This window comes from Sciurus carolinensis, chromosome 3 (genome assembly GCF_902686445.1).
Source record: "Sciurus carolinensis chromosome 3, mSciCar1.2, whole genome shotgun sequence".
In the NCBI taxonomy this organism is placed as follows: Eukaryota; Metazoa; Chordata; class Mammalia; order Rodentia; family Sciuridae; genus Sciurus; species Sciurus carolinensis.
Window position 1 is genome coordinate 150,331,823 of NC_062215.1, and position 20,064 is coordinate 150,351,886.

Sequence of the window (20,064 nt, forward strand, 5' to 3'; positions counted from 1 at the left end):
ACCCCGATTTTTTCTTGTGTTTTGGCATGAAGGGATGCTGTATTTTATTGAATGCTTTTTCTGCATCTATGGAAATAATCATGTGATTCTTAACTTTAAGTCTGTTGATATGGTGAATGACATTTATTGATTTCCTGATGTTGAACCAACCTTGCATCCCTGGGATAAAACCCACTTGATCGTGGTGCACTATCTTTTTAATATATTTTTGTATGCGATTTGCTAAAATTTTGTTGAGAATTTTTGCATCGATGTTCATTAAGGATATTGGTCTGAAATTTTCTTTCCTTGATGTGTCTCTGTCTGGTTTAGGTATCAGGGTGATATTGGCTTCATAGAACGAGTTTGGGAGGGTTTCCTCCTCTTCTATTTCATGGAATACTTTGAGGAGTATTGGAATGAGCTCTTCTTTAAAGGTTTTGTAGAACTCGGCTGAGAACCCATCTGGTCCCGGGCTTTTCTTTGTTGGTAGGCTTTTGATGACCTCTTCTATTTCATTGCTTGAAATTGATTTATTTAAGTTGTGTATGTCCTCCTTATTCAGTTTAGGTAATTCATATGTCTCTAGAAACTTGTTGATGTCTTCGAGGTTTTCTGTTTTGTTGGAGTATAGATTTTCAAAATAGCTTCTAATTATGTTTTGTATTTCGGTCGTGTCTGTTGTGATATTTCCTTGTTCATTCCGAATTTTAGTAATTTGAGTTTTCTCCCTCTTTCTCTTTGTTAGTGTGGCTAAGGGTTTATCAATTTTATTTATTTTTTAAAAGAACCAACTATTTATTTTGTTAATTTTTCCGATTGTTTCTTTTGTTTCAATTTCGTTGATTTCGGCTCTGATTTTAACTATTTCCTGTCTTCTACTACTTTTGGTGTTGGTCTGCTCTTCTTTTTCTAGGGCTTTGAGCTGTAGTGTTAAGTCGTTTATTTGTTGATTTCTACTTCTTTTGTTGAATGAGCCCCATGAAATAAATCTTCCTCTAAGTACTGCTCATAGTGTCCCAAAGATTTTGATATGATGTGTCTTTGTTCTCATTTACTTCTAAGAATTTTTTTATTTCCCTCCTGATGTCTTCTGTTATCCATTCATCATAAAATAGCGTATTATTTAATCTCCAGGTATTGGAGAAGTTTCTGTTTTTTATTCTGTCATTTGTTTCTAATTTCAGTCCATTATGATCTGATAGAATACAAGGTAGTATCTTTATCTTCTTGTATTTGCTAACAGTAGCTTTGTGGCATAAAATATGGTCTGTTTTAGAGAAGGATCTGTGTGCTGCTGAGAAGAAAGTGTATTTGTTCTTTGTTGGATGGTATATTGTATATATGTCGGTTAAGTCTAAATTGTTGATTGTGTTATTGAGATCTATGGTTTCTTTATTCAATTTTTGTTTGGAGGATCTATCCAATGGTGAGAGAGGTGTGTTAAAATCGCCTAGTATTATTGTGTTGTGGTCTATTTGATTTCTGGAATTAAGAAGGATTTGTTTCACGTACATGGATGAGCCAATGTTCGGGGCATAGATATTTATGATTGTTATGTCTTGCTGATTAATGCTTCCCTTAAGTGGTATGTAATGTCCTTCTTTATCCCTTCTGACTAGTTTTGGCTTGAAGTCCACATTATCTGAAATGAGGATGGATACTCCAGCTTTTTTGCTGTGTCCGTGTGCATGGTATTTTTTTTCCCATCCTTTCACTTTTGGTATATGGGTATCTCTTTCTATGAGATGAGTCTTTTGCAAGCAGCATATTGTTGGATTTTTCTTTTTAATCCAATCTGCCAGTCTATGTCTTTTGTTTGATGAGTTCAGGCCATTAACATTCAGGGTTATTATTTTGATTTGATTTGTATTCCCAGTCATTTGACTCATTTTTGTTTTTTGACATGATTTGGTTTCTCCTTTATTTGGCTATTCCTTTAGGCTAGTTCCTCCCATTGCTGATGTGCATCGTTGTTTTTCATCTCTTCCTCATGGAATATTTTGCTGAGAATGTTCTGTAATGCCGGCTTTCTTTTTGTAAATTCCTTTAGCTTTTGTTTATCATGGAAGGATCTTATTTTGTCGTCAAATCTGAAAGTAAGTTTTGCTGGGTATAAGATTCTTGGTTGGCATCATTTTCTTTCAGGACTTGGTAAATGCTGTTTCAGGCCCTTCTAGCTTTTAGGGTCTGGTCTGATATTCTTATTGGTTTCCCCCTGAATGTAATTTGATTCTTTTCTCTCACGGCCTTTAAAATTCTGTCTTTATTTTGTATGTTAGGTATTTTCATAATAATGTGCCTTGGTGTGGGTCTGTTGTAATTTTGTATATTTGGAGTCCTATAAGCCTCTTGTACTTGATTTTCCATTTCATTCTTCAGATTTGGGAAATTTTCTGATATTATTTCATTGAATAGATTGTTCATTCCTTTGGTTTGTTTCTCTAAGCCTTCCTCAATCCCACTAATTCTTAAATTTGGCCTTTTCATGATATCCCATAATTCTCATAGATTCTGTTCATGATTTCTTACCATCTTCTCTGGTCAACTGTGTTTTCAAGATTAAATATTTTGTCTTCAATGTCTGAGGTTCTGTCTTCCAGGTGTTCTATCCTATTGGTTATGCTTTCTATGGAGTTTTTAACTTGGTTTATTGTTTCCTTCATTTCAAGGATTTCTGTTTGTTTGTTTTTTTTTCAGTATCTCTAACTCTTTATTGAAATGATCTCTTGCTTCCCGTATTTGCTCTTTTAACTGTTGTTTGGTGCGATCATTTAATGCCTGCATTTGCTCTTTCATCTCCTCCTTCAATGCCTGCATTTGTTCTTTCATCTCCTCGTTTGCTTCCCTGATTGTTTTAATTGTGTACATTCTGAACTCCCTTTCTGACATTTCTTCTGTTGTGCTGTCATTGGGTTTTATTGATATAGTACCTAGGTTTGTTTGGGACATTTTCTTCCCTTGTTTTCTCATATTGATCAGATGTCAGTGGGACTCTGAGATATTGCAGTTTTCCTCTATTGGCTTATAGTGTCACTGTCTTCCAGTATATCACCTCCCAGCCTTCAGTAGCCTGAAGTCTTGGAGGAACTTGATAATGCAGTGCTTCCGAAGAAAGCTGCCCCTAGCCTGCTACTGGTTCCAGGGCTTGGAGCTGGCTCTGTGCAGAAAGGCTCTCACTGGGCGGTCTGCTCCGAGAAGCTAGCCTTGAAAGGCGCCTGCCGTCGGAGGGGGCAGGGCTCCTTGGGGAAGTCCCTGGCTGCCCTGTCCTGGTCCCTGAAGCTGCCTGCGGGCCGGAGCTCGCCGCTGGCTCCGGGACTTGGAGCTGGTTCTGTGCAGAAAGGCTCTCACTGTGGGGCCTGCTCCTAGAAGCTGGCCGTGTGGGAGGAGCCCCCTCCAGAGGGAGCAGGGCTACCTGGGGAAGACTCTAGCTGCCCTGCCCTGCTCTGATAAGCCGCCCCTATCCAGGCCTGCTGCCCAGGCCGAGTTTCACCCGGTGGGGGAAACTCACCCTGTGGCTCTATTTTAGTCCGAGTCTCTCAATGCCTCCCCTTCTTGAATCCTGGGTTCTGGAGCGACAGGAGATGCAGTCACCCTCTAGTCTGCCTTCTTGGATTGCCCCGTGGAAAGAGCCTGTAATACTATTTCTATAAGTAGAAAACTGAAAATAAGTGTCCAACATTCTAGGAATTGCTATGGAAATAATGTCAATGTGATTAAATAATATACAGCTATTTGTAAAAAAAAAAAAAAAAAAAAAAAAGCAACAAAAAATTCTTGCCATTACAACACTGAATAAAAATATTTTTAGCGTTGTTTGGCATTGATTACAACTTTATAAAATTGACACTGAAAATACAACTTTAAGACAACTTCCCCACCTTATTCTCCCGTATTCTTTTTTTTTTTCTTGTTGTTTTGTGTTTTCTGTCAGTGGTTGATTGGTTTTAATATTTTTATTCTGACCTGCTTCTATTCTTTTTTTAAGAAGCAGGCAGTGTAAATTAAAATGCATAGTCTTTCTGAGCCTGGTTGCATGTGCCTGTAGTCCTAGCTACTACGGAGGCTGAGGTGGGACAATTGCTTGAGCCCAGGAGTTGAGGCTAGCCTGGCCAGTATAGTGAGACCCTGTCTCAAAAACAAACAAAACTATAGACTGCATTGGAATAATGGTTATTTTCTCTGTATAATACTGTTGCTTCACAAGATGCCCTTTCTTCATTCTTTTAACAAATTTTTATTGTGATTTACTATGTGCTAGGCCTTATTCTAGGCATAGGAGAAAATATCCCTGTCCTCGTGAGCTTGCTAGTCTAGTGATTACTTTGATGTCCAACAGAAATTTAAGTCATTTAATTGACACAGTTTGATTTTCATTACTATTCTTATTATTGTTATGGATGCATTTGGATTAATTACCCTTGAAAAAGTATGTTAGAAATACTGGTTAAGGGGCTGGGGAGATAGCTCAGTCGGTAGAGTGCTTGCCTTATAAGCACAAGGCCCTGGGTTCGATCCCCAGCACCCAAAAAAAAAAAAGAAATACTGGTTAAATTAATGTGAAATGAAAATTTAGGATATTTTTTATTCCAAATAAAAGTAGATTGGTAAATGTTCCTTGGGCTATCACATAGGCATAGATCAAATTTGAGCTTTTATTGAAAATGATTATGTTTTGGTACTTATCCATGGAATCTCATGAGTAGATCAGAGCTTCCTTTGTTCAAGTTAGTAATTCCCAACTTGCTCTGCTGTTGTGTGTGGGCCAGGAAACAGATTCAAGTTCCAGCAGATGGAAGAAGATGCAAGACACAATTAGGATTGTAGACATGCTTTATTCAGAGGTACCAATAGTCTCCGGCCTCCAGTTTCAGCTTTAGCCCCCAGCCAGTTCTATTTTGCCCCCATTTACCCCTGTAGTCTTCTCCATAGACCTTTTTTTAATCTGTAGGCCAAACAAAGAAGGTACACTGCCAACAGGTTACATAAGGGGGCTCATGCTCACAAGTGAATGTTTATGATGCTTTGTGGGGGAGGTACCAGGAATTGAACTCAGGGGCACTCGACCACTGAGCCACATCCCCAGCCCTATTTTGTACTTTATTTAGAGACAGGGTCTCACTGAGTTGCATGGCGCCTTGCTTTCGCTGAGGCTGGCTTTGAATCTGCAATCCTCCTGCCACAACCTCCCCAGCCACTGTGATTACAGGCATGCACCACCCTGCCCGACTTGATCTTGAGTATATATGCTATATATGCTTGACTAACCATAACATAAGCAGTTCCCAACCCTGGCTTAACATTAAAAACATAGCACAGCTGCTGGAAGTCTCAGCAAGGGAGCCCAGCTACAACCATTTGGGGCCTGCTCTAACACCTGCACATTAGAATTCAGTGTGTAGCAATATTTGGGAATTACTGTCTTAACTTAAACAAAACAAAATGTGACAAGAGGAACAGAAGCAAGTGAGGTCAGAAAGATTGGGGAGAGGAACAGAGTGTATATGACTTAAAGGTTATTGTATGACTAGGCTGTTATTGTGAGATAGAAAGCCAGTGGGTGGCTTTAGCAGAGTTATGATCTGAGTTATGTTGTAAAGCATCAGCCTGGCTCCTGTGATAGACTACCAGGGTGCAGAGCAGAAGAGGGGAGACTAATTACAGTGAAGCAGGCAAGAGATGATGTGACTTGGACCAGGTGGCAGATAACAGAAAATAAAGAACAATAGAGTAAAAAAAAATTGCATATTTTGAGAAAATAACCACTAATGTTGGTTGACAGATTAAATGTGGAGTAAAAGAGGGAAGAAAATAAGATTATAGGCCTGAATAATTGGAAAATGAGGTTATATTAATAAAGAATAAGATGGGGAAGACTGGAAAGATCCAGGTTTTGTTGGAATTGTCAAAAGTTCAGCCTGTTGGGTATGTTATGATTAATATGCTTCAGACCTCCAAATGAAGATGTTGAATTTGTGTTAAATATCTGAGTTTGGAATTTGGGGGAAAGATATCTGTATGAGAAGAAAAATTTGAATGTGTTCAGTAAATAGAAAGCCTTTAAGACTAGAGCTCACTTCTTGACCTGGGTGTTAATGATATGGGTGTTTGTAATTATTCCTTAGACTCTACTAATATGTTTTATGCACTTTTTGAAATGTGTCTTATATTGAACAAAAAGAAAGGGAAAAAAGTATAAGTTTCAATATAAAATAGCTTTTTAAATTGTTTACTACCTTTAAAGGTTTTATTCTACATGTGGGAACATTGTGGAGAATTAATTTTCAAAAGTTGAATTGTGCCGGGTGCGGAGACTCACCCCTATAATCCCAGCACCTCAGGAGGCTGAGGCAGGAGGATTGTAGTTCAGAGCCAGCCTCAGCAACTTAGCAAGGCCCTAAAAAAGTCCCTTGCTAAGGACCCTGAGACCCTGTCTCAAAATAAAATACAAAAAAGGGCTGGAAATTTGGCTCAATGGTTAAGCACCCCTGTACCAAATTCCTGGTACCAAAAAGGTTGAATCACCACAACTGCTTGTATTCTAAATGTTCTTTGTTTTTTTTCTTGAAGCCCTCATGCAATTGGAATCTGTTTTAAAGAAAATCATAAAAGAGCGAAAAGAAAGGAACTTCAGTCAACATATTTTCATCGACTCCTTAGTACAGGGAAACCTTAATGACCAACAGGTGATGTAATTGTTAAATGTTTATCAAATAGAAAGTAAACACACATGTATAGAGTATGCTGTTTGTTCACTGTTATCCATATGTCCTCCCAGAACTCAGTGGCTTCTCTCTTATTACACATCATAAGTAGCACAAGTACTTAATCTCATTATTTAACTCTTTGAAGAAGCAGTTTATTGTTTAATATTTGGGTAAGCAGATATTGAATCAAAATTCTGTAATGATAATAGAGAAGGATTTGTATAGCCCTCGTAGACTGAGTCCCTTTGTCTGCGTGACCAGGTGTGGCAGCTGGGCTTGTTTGCTGTGCTCAGCTCTTCCTGTTAGCAGACCACTGCATTTGTGGTATTGTCAGGCAAAGGACAGGAATGGCATCTTTGCCACACTCATTCCTCATTAGAATCTTCTGCCCCATTTGACGCACTGAAGTCCTGGTAACCTAAGTGGTTTTCTGGGTGTGTTGGTGCAGAAATTGAGTCAGGTTCTGAGCACAGTGGCAGCTCTTCTGTGTTCTTTCCGAGGCTTTTTGGTGCCCCAGGCCAAGCCATAAAAATAGGACTGAACCAGTTTTCAAGATGTAACATAAGCCAGTAATTTTACCAACAAATAAATGCTTATTTTATTGCATCAAAAAGGTAAATGCAGTATTTAGGTTACTTTTCACATTATACAGATTTTGTTTTTGTTAAAACATGGTAATAAAATAATACACGTTTTTCTTTTTGTTGACCCTACTTATAAAAGTATAAACTCTAGATTATTTTAGTAGGATCTAATACAGGCCAGTTTACATTTCATACCTTCTTTTTTAAAAAATTGGTTTTTGTAGTTGTAGATGAACAGAATGCCTTTATTTTATTTGTTTATTTTTATACAGTGCTAAGGATCAAACCCAGTGCCTCACACGTGTTAGGCAGGTGCTCTGCCACTGAGCTACAGCCCCAGACCACATTTCATACTTTCTAAACTTAATTTTGTGTCCTAGGTCCTGGAAGACAGTATGATATTTTCTCTGGCTGGTTGCATAATAACTGCAAAATGTAAGTATAAATTGATGTCTTTTTCAGATGGATTTCAAAATATACAAGGCTACAGCTATTCTAAAATAAACACCGTTTGCAAGACCTCTTTATGATTTCCCTTCCCTGCTTATTATTCTTGTTTAAAGACTTGATTCACACAGGTCACCCCCCCTCCTTTTTTTTTTTTAATCTCAAGTGCTCAATGCCACCTCTGAAAATTGCTATAAATTTCTTGACACATTTTACGGATTGTGAATTCTAGTTAGTGCCTTTCAAATGAACTGCTATTGACACCTTTCCAACTGAACAGGGAGCTTTTCCATTTCCTGCTGCTGCTTTTCACTGACTTCAAGCCAGTCTGCTGTTATTAAGGCCTCCAGCAGAGGATGTAGGCCACAGAAATCATGATCTAAAAGAATTCCTCTCTTGGTGGAATTGCAGGTGATTTTTATTTAAAATTCTAAAACATATGTTCTAAGTTTCCTCACTGGTTTTTTAGACTAGTAAAGTACTGTTCATTTGTACAGTATTTATAAAGATGTTTATAGACCAAATATATATAAGATAAATGCTTATAGGAAGGATTAGGGTATCAGCTTAAGATGTAGAAAATCTATTTTCACTAGAAGGATTTTATTTACAGCTCTTTCTGTTTAGGTGAGTTTTCTATAAAGTGATGCATGTGTATGTAAACTTCCCACATTTTTTTTTTGGCCAGATATTATAGATTAAATGAAATATATGCAAGCATGTTAAGGATAGTGTATTTATCTTCTTAAATAATGCTCATTTCTTTTAAAAAATGTTATTACATTAAAAATATATCTTGGAAGGGGCTGGGGATGTAGTTCAGTGGTAGAGTGCTTGCCTAGCATGCATGAAGACTTAAGAAAATCTGAATCAGTAGTTTCCTGAGCACCAAAAAAAGTGACTGTTTCCAAGGTTGAATTAATCTTTTAATCTGATTTTCAGTTTTTAGGGGGAGTCTAGAGAGTATTTCTTTGCTACATCCTCAGCCCTTTTTATTTATTTCTTTTGGCACTGGAGATTGAACCCAGGAGCACTTAACTACTGAGCTATATCCCTAGCCCTTTTTTGTATTTTATTTAGAGACAGAGTCTTACTGAATTGCTTAGGGACTTGCAAAGTTGCTGAGGCTGGCTTTGAACTTGCCATCCTCCTGCCTCAGCCTCCCAAGCCCTTTTATTGTATTTCAAGACAGGGTCTTGTTAAGTTGCCCAAACTGGCCTTCAACTTGCCATCCTCCTACCTCAGCCTCCTGAGTCACTGGAATTATAGGCATGTGCCATTGTGCCCAGGGTCTGGTTCAGTTTTGTATTTAAAGAACATTAAATGTCCTCATGACCTTGCAAACACTGGGCGAATGCTCTACCACTGAACTCTACCCCCAGCCCCCGTCATTCTTTTTAATCGAGTAAATACAAAATAGCCAGTGCTTGAGATTATTAAGCTTACATAGTTATATTAATTGGAAGTGATAATGGACAGGGCCTATGAGTGCTATTGTATGCAAATCTTTGTGCTAATTCCTTCAGTCGTAAAATTGTACTACATATACATATGGCACACTGCACAAGTTTTCACACTGCTTGTGAAATAGAAGTTCTGTAGTTCACTCAAAAGCCAAAATGAAGAAACATGTAGGGAAAAGTTAAAGACGGGTAGTAACTCATGAATAATTGGGTGTCAGGTAGCTCACTATGTTAGTGTTAATAATAAGGGTGATAGGTGATTCAGACAAAAACATTTTAAAAATTAACTTGGGGGCTGAGGCTGTAGCTCAGTGATAGAGCGTCTGTGCAACATGTATGAGGCTCTGGGTTCAATCCCTAGCACTGCAAAAACAGCAATAAAGAATAAAAAATTGACTTTGAGTCAGTCCTTACTCCAGGAAGCAGATGATTAGTAAGTAAAGGTAAAAGTTCCTATAGCATTCAAAAGGCATCTGACTTAGAAAAAGTAGAGTTATACATAGTGTCAGCTCAACCATATTGTAGGGAAAGAGGCAGTATATGACAAGCTGGTTTCATTCTTTAATTCTGACCCCAATGAATATAACTGCTCTATTTCCTTTTTCTTTGTTTTTTGTTCTTAATGTAACTTTCTTACATTTCCACTTCCTCAGTGAATATGATGCATAAACCAGTTTAAAGCAAAAATAAGCCATGGACCAGCAGTTTTCAATTTTAGGTGTTCAGCAAAGTACCTTTTGTAATCCCAGCTACTTGGAAGGCCCAGCCACAAGGATTGCAAGTTCAGGGCAAGCCTGGGCAATTTAGAACCTGCCTTGAAACAAAAGGCAGGAGAGTGGTAGAGCATCTGCCTAGCATGGCTGAGGCTCTAGGTTCAATCCCTGGTACCACAAATTAAGAAAAGAAATGTAAACCCTCATACTTGTTAAAAGTATGGATGTATGGACCTCACCCCAGACCTACTGAATTAGAATCTGTACACGTGGTGTAGTGGCATCAACCAACTTCCAGGTGACTTTTGAGAACAGCTGTCCTAAGCAATAATCAGTCACAGTTCTTAGAGCCAGTATATTTACCAATACAAGGGGAAAAAATTAGAATATTGTATATATAGACAGATCTCCTGCTAGTTTGATTTATATGAATTATTCATTCATTAGTGAATGAACTGATAAGTCATATTTTAAATTTTACAAGGTTAATGAACAATATCATTCCTCATAGTCACCAACATTGAACTCTACTCTTCCCCAAATAGAATGTTTATTATCTTTATTTTACCTAAAAATAAAGATAAAAATAAAAATGCATTGAATGACTTGTTACTTGCTATTTTTAAGAAAGAAAGCATGTAAATTGCAGTACCTGTTTTTGGCAATCTTCTATAAATATTCTTGTTCTGTTCAATAAATACAAATCCTGTCAAGAATTTTCTTTTGGGCTGGGAGGATAGCTCAGTTGGTAGAGTGCTTGCCTTGCAAGCACAAGGCCCTGGGTTCGATCCCCAGCACCGCCAAAAAAAAAAAAAAAAAAAAGAATTTTCTTTTATTTTTTGGTAGCACTTGTGTATCATCTATATCAGCGGGAGGAAAAAGGAAATTTTAAAACTCCCCCAAACACCAGTTTTTTTCTTATTCTATGCCCCAAATATGAATTAGCTGTTTTCATTGTTATAATTTTCATTTAGTGTGTACCTGGGCAATCTGTTTTTTAACAACTTCTGAAGAAGTTCAAAAGAAGCTCCACAAAGAGGTAGATCAAGTGTTTGGGAAGGGTCCTGTTACTCCAGAGAAAATTGAACATCTCAGGTAAGAACTAAACAAGAAAGAAGAGATCATTAAAAGGTAAATTTGAACTAGTTTATTTAATTTAAAGCTAGTGTTAATATCTATGAAAGCTATATAATTTTTAGGATTTTAAATATTTACATATAGATTTGAATGGATAATTTAATCTCCTTTTTAAAATAATTAAGTAGTTCTGGGAAACCTTTAAATGAGCCTGTATGAAATATCATTGGTGATGTTGGGCAGTTGGGATGCCCGTACTTTGTTGATGGTAATTCAAAATGGTACAGTCAATTGGGAAACAGTGTGGTAGGATTTTATGAAGTTAGTATACCCTTTCCATGAGTCAGTAATCCCAATCCTAGGTAATCAGTCAAGAGAAATGGAAACATGTCCATGAAAGGACCTTTATGCAAATGTTTGTAGCAGTATATTTAAAATAGCCCCAAATGGGAATCGGTTCAGTGTTTACCAACTGTTAAATAGATAAGCAAATTTTGTTATAACCATACCATGGAATACTACAAAGTAATAAAAGAAATACAATGTTACCAGGGATGAGCAACAGCTAGATAAGAGGAGTAAGTTCTGGTTTTCTGGGGTGAATACAGTTAACAATAATATGTATTGTATATCTCAAAATAGTGTGAAGGATTTTTAATGTGCTTACCATAAAGAATGATAAAAGTTTAAAGTGATATATATGCTAGTTGCCCTAGCTGGATCAATAAACAATGTATAAGTGAATCAAAACATCACATTGGATGTATGCACAATTATCATAGGTCAATCAAAAGTAAAAATAGTAACTATGAAAAGGAGGAGGAGTGAGGAGATTGTTCTAGATTAAGAGACCAAAGAGACCACAAGCAAATATATTGAGTAGTTTTTGTTTGATTCCAAGTAATCAAATGTGAAAAGACTTTTTTTAGACCCTGGGGAATGGTATCGTGCCTGAATAAGAAAATTGTATGTGCGTGTGTGTTTGATGTGTCCTGAAGTATTCAGCAGTAAGAAGATGGGTCTGGGATTGGTTTTTAAAACTCCAGAAAGAAATGAGGTGGTGACTTTTGTTACAGCTCACCCAGGGGAGGGAGATGCTACTTGTACACTTGTCTTCCACCTACAGATTTTGAAATTTTTCATAATAAAGGTTTTGTGTTTACATATGTAAGTAAAAGAAGTAGAACAAAAGACTTCCTACTGTTAATGCAGTGGCACACTCCTGTAATTTGACTTGGGAGTCTGAGGGAGGAGGATCACAAGAGGCCAGCCTCAGCAATTTAGCCGACCCTATTTCAAAATAAAAAAACAAAAAGACTGGGGATGTAACTCAGTGGTAAAGTACCCCTGGGCTCAATCCCCAATACTGAGAAAAAAAGAAAAGAGCAGGGGGGACAAGAAGAAAAGAAAAAAGAAAAGATTCTCTATGGTATGATTTTATTTATATGAAATTCTAGAAAAGACAAAAGTAAGGCACATGCCACCACTCCTGGTGCAGCGCTCTTCTCTCCTAGCTTTTCATAGACGGTTGCTCTGTGTAGATCCTTTCTATTCCTCTCTCCTCTAGCTAACTTTCAATTTTTTTTGCAGGTCTTAAACTAAGTTTATATATCTCTGCAGAGCCTTTTCCTTCAATTAGGTGTTCCTGCCATGTGTTCCCATAATGCCATGACCTCCCTTTATCATAACAGATAGTGTCTAATCTTTCCTCCTTTATGTCCCCTGCACTCTCTGTCCCTCTGCCAACAAGATTCTGACATCCTTGGGCTAATGCCAGTTCACTGCTGTATCTCATTATCTAGCACAGCGCTTCAAAAGTGGGTAGGTACCCAATAAATATTTGTTCAAAAAGGAAAGGGAGTGGGCTGGGGAGATAGCTCAGTTGGTAGAGTGCTTGCCTTGCAAGCACAAGGCCCTGGGTTCGATCCCCAGCACCGCAAAAAAACTTAAAAAAAAAAAAAAAAGGAAAGGGAAAAGTGATGTTTCCTACTCTTGTTTTTTTTAATATTAGAAATATTACTATAGTTACAATATTACTATGCTTACATCTTTTGTTAATATTTCTAATTCTTTCTGTATAGTAAGTGTCTAGATGTGAACTGATAGTTTAAGGAAATTTTACAGCAGCACAGACAGTAAGATTAGGGGCTCTTGAGTAAGACAGATGTGTACAAATCCTGTCAATACCACTTACCTGCTGTGTGAACCTAACCTAATTTTAATTTGTAAATTCAGAAAAATAAGACCTTCCATAGGGTTTTCGTAAGGATTAGATGAAATCCTATATATAAAATATTTAATCTGGGCAAGGGTGCTTAGTGGTTAAGCAACCTTGGATTCAATCCCTGGTACCAAAAAATAAATAAATAAATAAAATAAAATTTAAGGAACTGACTTATGGCAAGATTGTAGTACATTTTAGCTTCAATTTTTCTCATTATTATGCACAATATTTTGATATATTGTCAAATTTTGCATCAGAAAGTTTGTACCAATTTGTACTTCCACCAACTGAATATGAGTGTCTTTTTCTCCACTTTTTATTAGTAATGCCTATTATCATTCTTTTTCATCTTTGCCAATTTTGCAAGTAAAAAAAATTCTTTGATTGGCAATCTTTAAATTGTTAAGGAGGTTGAGTATCATTTCATTTGTCTTCAGACCATTTTTTTTGTGTGTGTGAATTTTTGGTACCAGGGATTGAACCCAAGGGCACTTAACCACTGAGCTACATCCCCAGCCCTTTTGGAGGCAGGGTCTCAGTAAACTGCTTAGAACCTTGCTGAGTTGATGAGGCTGGCTTTGAACCTGCAGTTCCCCTGCCTCAGCCTGTTAAGCTACAGGGATTTCAGGCATATGCCACCACACCCAGTTAGATGTGTTTTTACTTAAATTTTTATCCTTCTGGAATTTATGAACCAACTCTAAGCAAATAAAAAATATGATGAGATTATTTCAAATTAGGAAGGGTTGAGAAGTAGTGGGATGAATGACATTATTAAAATGTATAGAAATTTTAAACTACTGCTCCCAACATCAACATGTTCAAAATTGTTTATGATTTTTTGTTAAATTTTAATGGGCATCTCAAAATGTAAAAGTTATGTTGATTTATTAATTGATATTAATGGGATGCTGAGATGTTTTGATACATGTATGTATTGTACAATGCTTAAATCAGGTTAAGCATGTCTTTAATCCATTTTGAATTGATTTTTGTTACTGGTGAGAGATTGGGGTCTGGTTTCATTCTTCTGCATGAGGATATCCAGTTTTCCCAGCATCATTTATTAAAGACTGTCCTTTCTCTGATGCATGTTCTTAGCACCTTTGTTGAAAACTGGTGGACTGTAAATGCAAGGATTTAATTCTCAGCTCTCTATTCTGTTCCATTGGTCCGTGTGTATTTTTAGGCTGGCACCATGCTATTTTGATTACTGTAGCTCTATAGTACATTTTGAAGTCCAACACTATAATGCCTCCTGCTTTGTTCTTTGTTCTTTTTTGCTCAAGATGGCTTTGGCTGTTTGTGGTTCATACAATTTAGGATTTTTTTTTCTAGTTCTGTGTAGAGTGTCATTGGTCTTTTGACAGGGATTACTTGACAGACTCTATAGATCTCTTTGGGTAATATGGACATTTAACTGTACTGATTCTTCCAACCCACAAACACAGGATATCTCTATTTTTTGTTGTGTCCTCTTCAATTCTTTCATCAATGTTCTACAGTTTTCACTGTAGAGACCTTTTGATAAAATTTATTCCTAGTTTTTTTCTTTTCTTTTTTCTTTTTGGTAACTATTGTAAATGGGATTGCTTTCTTGGTTTCTGTTTCAGATCATTAGCTATTGGTATATAGCAATCCCCTACTGCTGATTTTTGTATATTAATTCTTGTATCCTGCAACTTTGATGAATTTGTTTATTAGTTCTAATAGGGTGTGTGTGTGTGTGTGTGTGTGTGTGTGTGTATGCGTGTTGTGTGATTTGGGGTTTTCTGTATATATATGATCATGTCATCTGCAAAGAGTGACAATTTGATTCCTCTTTTCCAATTTTTGATGCCTGATTGCTCTGACTAGGACTTCTCATACTGTGTTCAGTAAAAGTGGTGAAAGTGGGCATCCTTGTTCCAGATCTTAGAAAGTGTTCAACTTTTCCCCACAGTAATGTTAGCTGTTGGCTTATTAAATGTGGCCTTTATTTGTTGAGGTACATTCCTTTGATACCTAATTTGTTCAATGTTTTTTCAAAAGACTGTGTTGGATTCCATTTCTTAAGTTTTATGACAATGTCTTGCTGAGTTGCTGAGACTAACCTTGAACTTGCAGTCTTCCTGCCTCAACGGCCCAAGTCTCTGGGCTTGCAGACATGCCTAGTGGGATGTTGAATTTTATTGAATGCTTTTTTTGCTTCTATAGAGATGATTGTTTTGACCTTCATTCTGTCAATGTGGCATATCATGTTTACTGATTTCAGTAATATGTTTAAATTTTTTTTAAACAGATATTGTCGGCAAGTGCTTTGTGAAACTGTTAGGATTGCCAAATTGACCCCAGTTTCTGCCCAGCTTCAAGATATTGAAGGAAAAATTAACCAATTTATTATTCCTAGAGAGGTAGGAAACTTTGGGTATATTTAACTTATTTAGTTACTTAACTTTTTTTTATTGTTTAAAGTGCCCAATAAATGCTACCCATTATTAAATCAAATATAATTATTTTACTTTATTTTGTTTAATCTTTTAAATATTTTTAATTGTAGATGGACACAATACCTTTATTTTATTTGTTTTTATGTGGTGCTGAGGATCAAACCCAGTGCCTCATACGTGTGAGCTCCACCACTGAGCCCCAGCCCCAGCCCATTTTTATTTTTTATTTTAAGACAGTGTCTCACTAAGTTGCTTAGGGTCTGTGTTGCTGAAGCTAGCCTCAAACCTATGATCCTCCTGCCTCAGCCTCCCGAGTCTCTGGGATAAGGTGTATGGCACCACGCCCAGCTCCTGTTATCTTTTACTATTGTTTATGATTTTTTTTAACTGACTGTTTTAAATTTTCATATAGTTAAGTCTGTTATTACTACATACCTTCCAGATACTGTGACATTTTTAGATAGATCCTCTCCATCATAGTCACCAAAAGAATGGCCTGTTTTTTTCTTCTGTTATTTTATACTTTTATTTTGTTTTCATTATCTGCATTAAAAGATCTTTAGGATGAATTGAATTTCTGGAAGTCATTTTGTCTCCGTTAGGCCTCAATTACCTAGACTGATGTTGTGTTTTTTTTCAGACTCTCGTCCTTTATGCCCTTGGTGTGGTACTTCAGGATCCTAATACTTGGCCTTTACCACACAAGTATGAAATTTTTGTTTATCATCTTTGTGATTTTTTAATTTTTTGTGTGTTTGCATGCTTGCAATTCTTTTCTATGTTTTGAGGAGAAAATTCAACGTGTCCGTGACAGCGAGAGAAAGCACTGCCTTCCCTTTCTGGGTTCTTTCACTGCCTCCTCTCTCCATGAATCTTCCACTACCGTCTCTTTCATTACTACTTCTATCCTAAGATCTGTTCAGTTACCTGATCTCTACAACTATCTTGAATTTCCGTAGAATTTTGGAATTCTTTCATTGTTAAATGAGTATTGTTTAGGTTGGCTCCTCTCGCCTTTCTTTTGATTTCTCTCAACTGTTTTCAGCTCTTTAGCAGAATTCACAAACAGGTGTTGTATGTAAGTGTGTCATGCATGTAGAAGGGCAGAGGTGAAGAAGAAAGCAACTGTTGTTTGCCTCCTAAATGGGCATCTAGTAAAGTCTTCCTTAAGGTAGCAGTCTAGATTTAGTGCCCTGGAAAAGGGTTATCAATTGAGTTGACCTGAGGTAAGACCTCAGTGTGAAATGCCAAGGGGGCAGAGTTGACCTACCTCTGGAGTGTAAGGATAGGCATTTTAAATGTTCTTGTCATTTTAGTTTTTAGTATTATAATGACATTAAAGGAAATTTCTTAATAAATTTAACATCAGCCCTTCAAATTTTTTTAAATATCTTTTTATTTATTTATTTATATGTGGTGCTGAGTCTTGAACCCAGAGCCTCACACATGCCAGGCAAACACTCTACCACTGAGCACAACTCCAACCCTGCCCATCAAATTTTGCTAAGTAAAAATTATGTAGGTGGATTTTATATTTCTAATGGCTTTTATAAGAAAATGAAGGTATGCTTTGATGGAAAATATATACCTATATTACAAAAAACTAAAATTATTAGTTTTAAAATCTTAAAAAGTGCTTGTGGAAAAACTGCCAAGATTTTGATAGGTTTTAAGTTTAAAGAACTTTATTGTAACTTTTTTTTTGGTACTGGGGATTGAACCCAGGGATACTTAACCTCTGAGCCACATCCTCAGCCCTTTTTTATATTTTATTTAAAGACAGGGTCTTGCTAAATTGCTGAGGCTGACTTTGAACTCAAAATCCCTCTGCCTCAGCCTCTCAAGCCACTAGGATTACAGGTGTGTACCACCATGCCTGGCCTTTATTGTAACTTTTGACAGTATTACAGTATTGCTATCTTCAAACTGCTCAAAGAACCTAGGTTACAAATTGAAAATATCGAAAGGAATAGATGCTAGAACGTGGTAATCATTTCTGGAAATCACTAGGCCAGCTGGCCTTCCCTCCTTCCTCCCTTCCTCCCTTCCTCCCTTCCTCCCTCTCTTCCTTCTTTCCTTTCTTCCTTCCTTGCAGTTTCAGAGCTCAAAACCAGGGCACCTTGCACACTAAGCAAGTCCTCTACCACTGAGCTATATATGAGCCCTCATTTGTAGAAATCAAATGTAATCACATTTAGGAGATAATAGGTGACATTTTTCTAAAGAGAAACTTTCTGAAGCTGGGCACTTCCATACTCATCCAAGGATTCATTCTTATCAGCACCTTAAGCAAAAACTCACACTAACAGAAATATACATAGAAGTGAGATGCACCCCTTGGAGACAATGGTTTATTTATATCATAAATATAATTTTCACACAGAATTTTCACAGTTTAGTTTTTTCACTAAATTGGATGTCTTTGAGGTCCAGGTATGTTGTTTCATGTCCTTTTTATGGCTGAGTAATATTCCATTGTATTGGCATACCAGAATTTACTCACCATTCGTCTACTGAAGTTGAGTTGCTTCCAGTGTGTTGCTGCTGTGAATGAAACTGCTATGAACAACTATACAAGTTTTAATTTGAATATAGGGTTTCATTTAGGGACAATAGGCATATACCACCTCATCCAGCTGCCCTTGCCTCCTGCCCCCCTGCTCCTTTTCCTCTTTTTAAACTCAGAGTTCAGATTTTTTAAATACCTTTGTGTTTGGAAGGAATTTTTATGTTCTGTGGTAAGCAAGTTATTTTTAAGATGTCCACTTCTGCAGTGACAGTTCACAGAACAAAATTCTAAAAACAAAAAGCTTTTCTTAGCCTCTTCATTTCCCTCACTTATTAATAAATCTGGGTATAGTATAATTGATAAATATAATTTTAAGTCCTGTGCCTCCAATTTTAAGAAATAAATTTTAATTAAAGAAGCAATGTAAAATGCCCACATGTTGATCCCATGTAACAGGTCTTAAAATTATTTAAATGTTCATTATATGATTTTTGTGTGAATTATCCTTGTTATCTCATGAAATGATATAAACCTATGTTGCTGTCTCATATTTTGCATCTATTTGAAAATAATAGGGTGTAATTTGAGAATATAATGAAATATAATGTGACAGCACTTTCTATTTTTAGTAAATGTTAAACTTTATAACAAATGTGCATTCTTCTATGTCAATATTTAAAATGCCAGTGAAGCTATATTGTGATTAAATGCAAATTTCCTCTTTAGGTTTGATCCAGATCGCTTTGATGATGAATCAGCAATGAAAACTTTCTCCTCACTTGGATTTTCAGGCACAAAGGAATGCCCAGAGTTGAGGTGAATGATAGAAAAAAAAATGAGAAAGAAAAAAATACCAGATTCTCCTTAGAATTTTGACAATTACTATTGATGAGAATAATGAATCCATATAAAAAGGGTATAATTCAAATCTTTAATAACTGGTTGCCTTTCTTCCTGGCTAGGTTTGCATATACGGTGACCACTGTGCTTCTCAGTGTGTTGGTGAAGAGACTGCACCTGCTCTCTGTGGAGGGACAAGTTATTGAAACAAAGTATGAACTGGTCACATCATCAAGGGAAGAAGCTTGGATCACTGTCACAAAGAGGCATTAAAATCTTCGTTAAATAGACTGAGGAAAATGGCTATATAGAAAATATGTGTTGGATCCTTTTATAAACCAAGTATTATCTTATAACATAAAACTTGTTATTACTGCATTATATAAATTTGGATTTTTATATACCAGATTTTCTTAAAGCATGATATACATTTATAGTTATTGTACCAATATATGGGTAACTTTAATAGGAAGCTATAGTTTTGTACTTTTAATTGTTATCATTTTATAAGCCATAAATTTCATCTTCTTTTTCTTAACTTGATCTCTAAAATAAATATTCTTTTTTTTTTTTTTTTTTTTTTGCGGTACTGGGGATCGAACTCAGGGCATTGTGCTTGCGAGGCAAGCACTCTATCAGCTGAGCTATCTCCCCAGCCCTAAAATAAATATTCTTGAACAGAGAAACTATTTTGAACAAGTTGGGGAATCATGTTTTTTGAGTATTCACACACAAAAAAAATCCTGAGTTCTTTTTGTACTTCCAGTAAATCACCTTAAAGGGAAATAATGGAACTTCCTATAGTTTTATTTCCTAGATTGTTTTTATTTCTTTGGCTATTGATCATTTGTATTTTAATCATTTTTATTGGGTTTGAATGATTCATTGGCTAATCTACCTTGCATTTGGCATTTGTTTGCCTCCCGACACACAGGGTTCATTTAGTGGTTCTTACAGGGCTCATCATTTTGAACATTTCTCAGTCATTTGAAAAATAACGTAGTTCCTTCTGAATGTGTGCCATGAGTTTGTTTGTTTGTTTCCATGAGTACCAGGGATGCTCTACCACTGAGCCACATTCCAAACACCTTT

At 36.5% G+C, this 20,064-nt stretch overlaps 1 protein-coding gene across 5 annotated transcripts in view; it reads left to right on the top strand.

Annotated features, from left to right (window-relative positions):
* Positions 1 to 19,499, top strand: part of LOC124981328 (cytochrome P450 20A1) — a 55,029-nt gene extending 35,530 nt beyond the window's left edge. For 2 of the 5 annotated variants that reach the window (XM_047547629.1, XM_047547631.1), the window contains 7 exons: positions 6,550 to 6,665; positions 7,651 to 7,705; positions 10,868 to 10,988; positions 15,476 to 15,587; positions 16,264 to 16,328; positions 18,859 to 18,948; positions 19,095 to 19,499. In XM_047547629.1, the coding sequence (XP_047403585.1) occupies positions 6,550 to 6,665; positions 7,651 to 7,705; positions 10,868 to 10,988; positions 15,476 to 15,587; positions 16,264 to 16,328; positions 18,859 to 18,948; positions 19,095 to 19,245 (710 nt within the window). In that variant the 3' untranslated portion in view covers positions 19,246 to 19,499. The remainder of the gene's footprint in view (positions 1 to 6,549; positions 6,666 to 7,650; positions 7,706 to 10,867; positions 10,989 to 15,475; positions 15,588 to 16,263; positions 16,329 to 18,858; positions 18,949 to 19,094) is intronic. The other 3 variants (XM_047547627.1, XM_047547628.1, XM_047547630.1) reach the window with 2 other exon arrangements.
* The last annotated feature ends 565 nt before the right edge of the window (positions 19,500 to 20,064 follow it).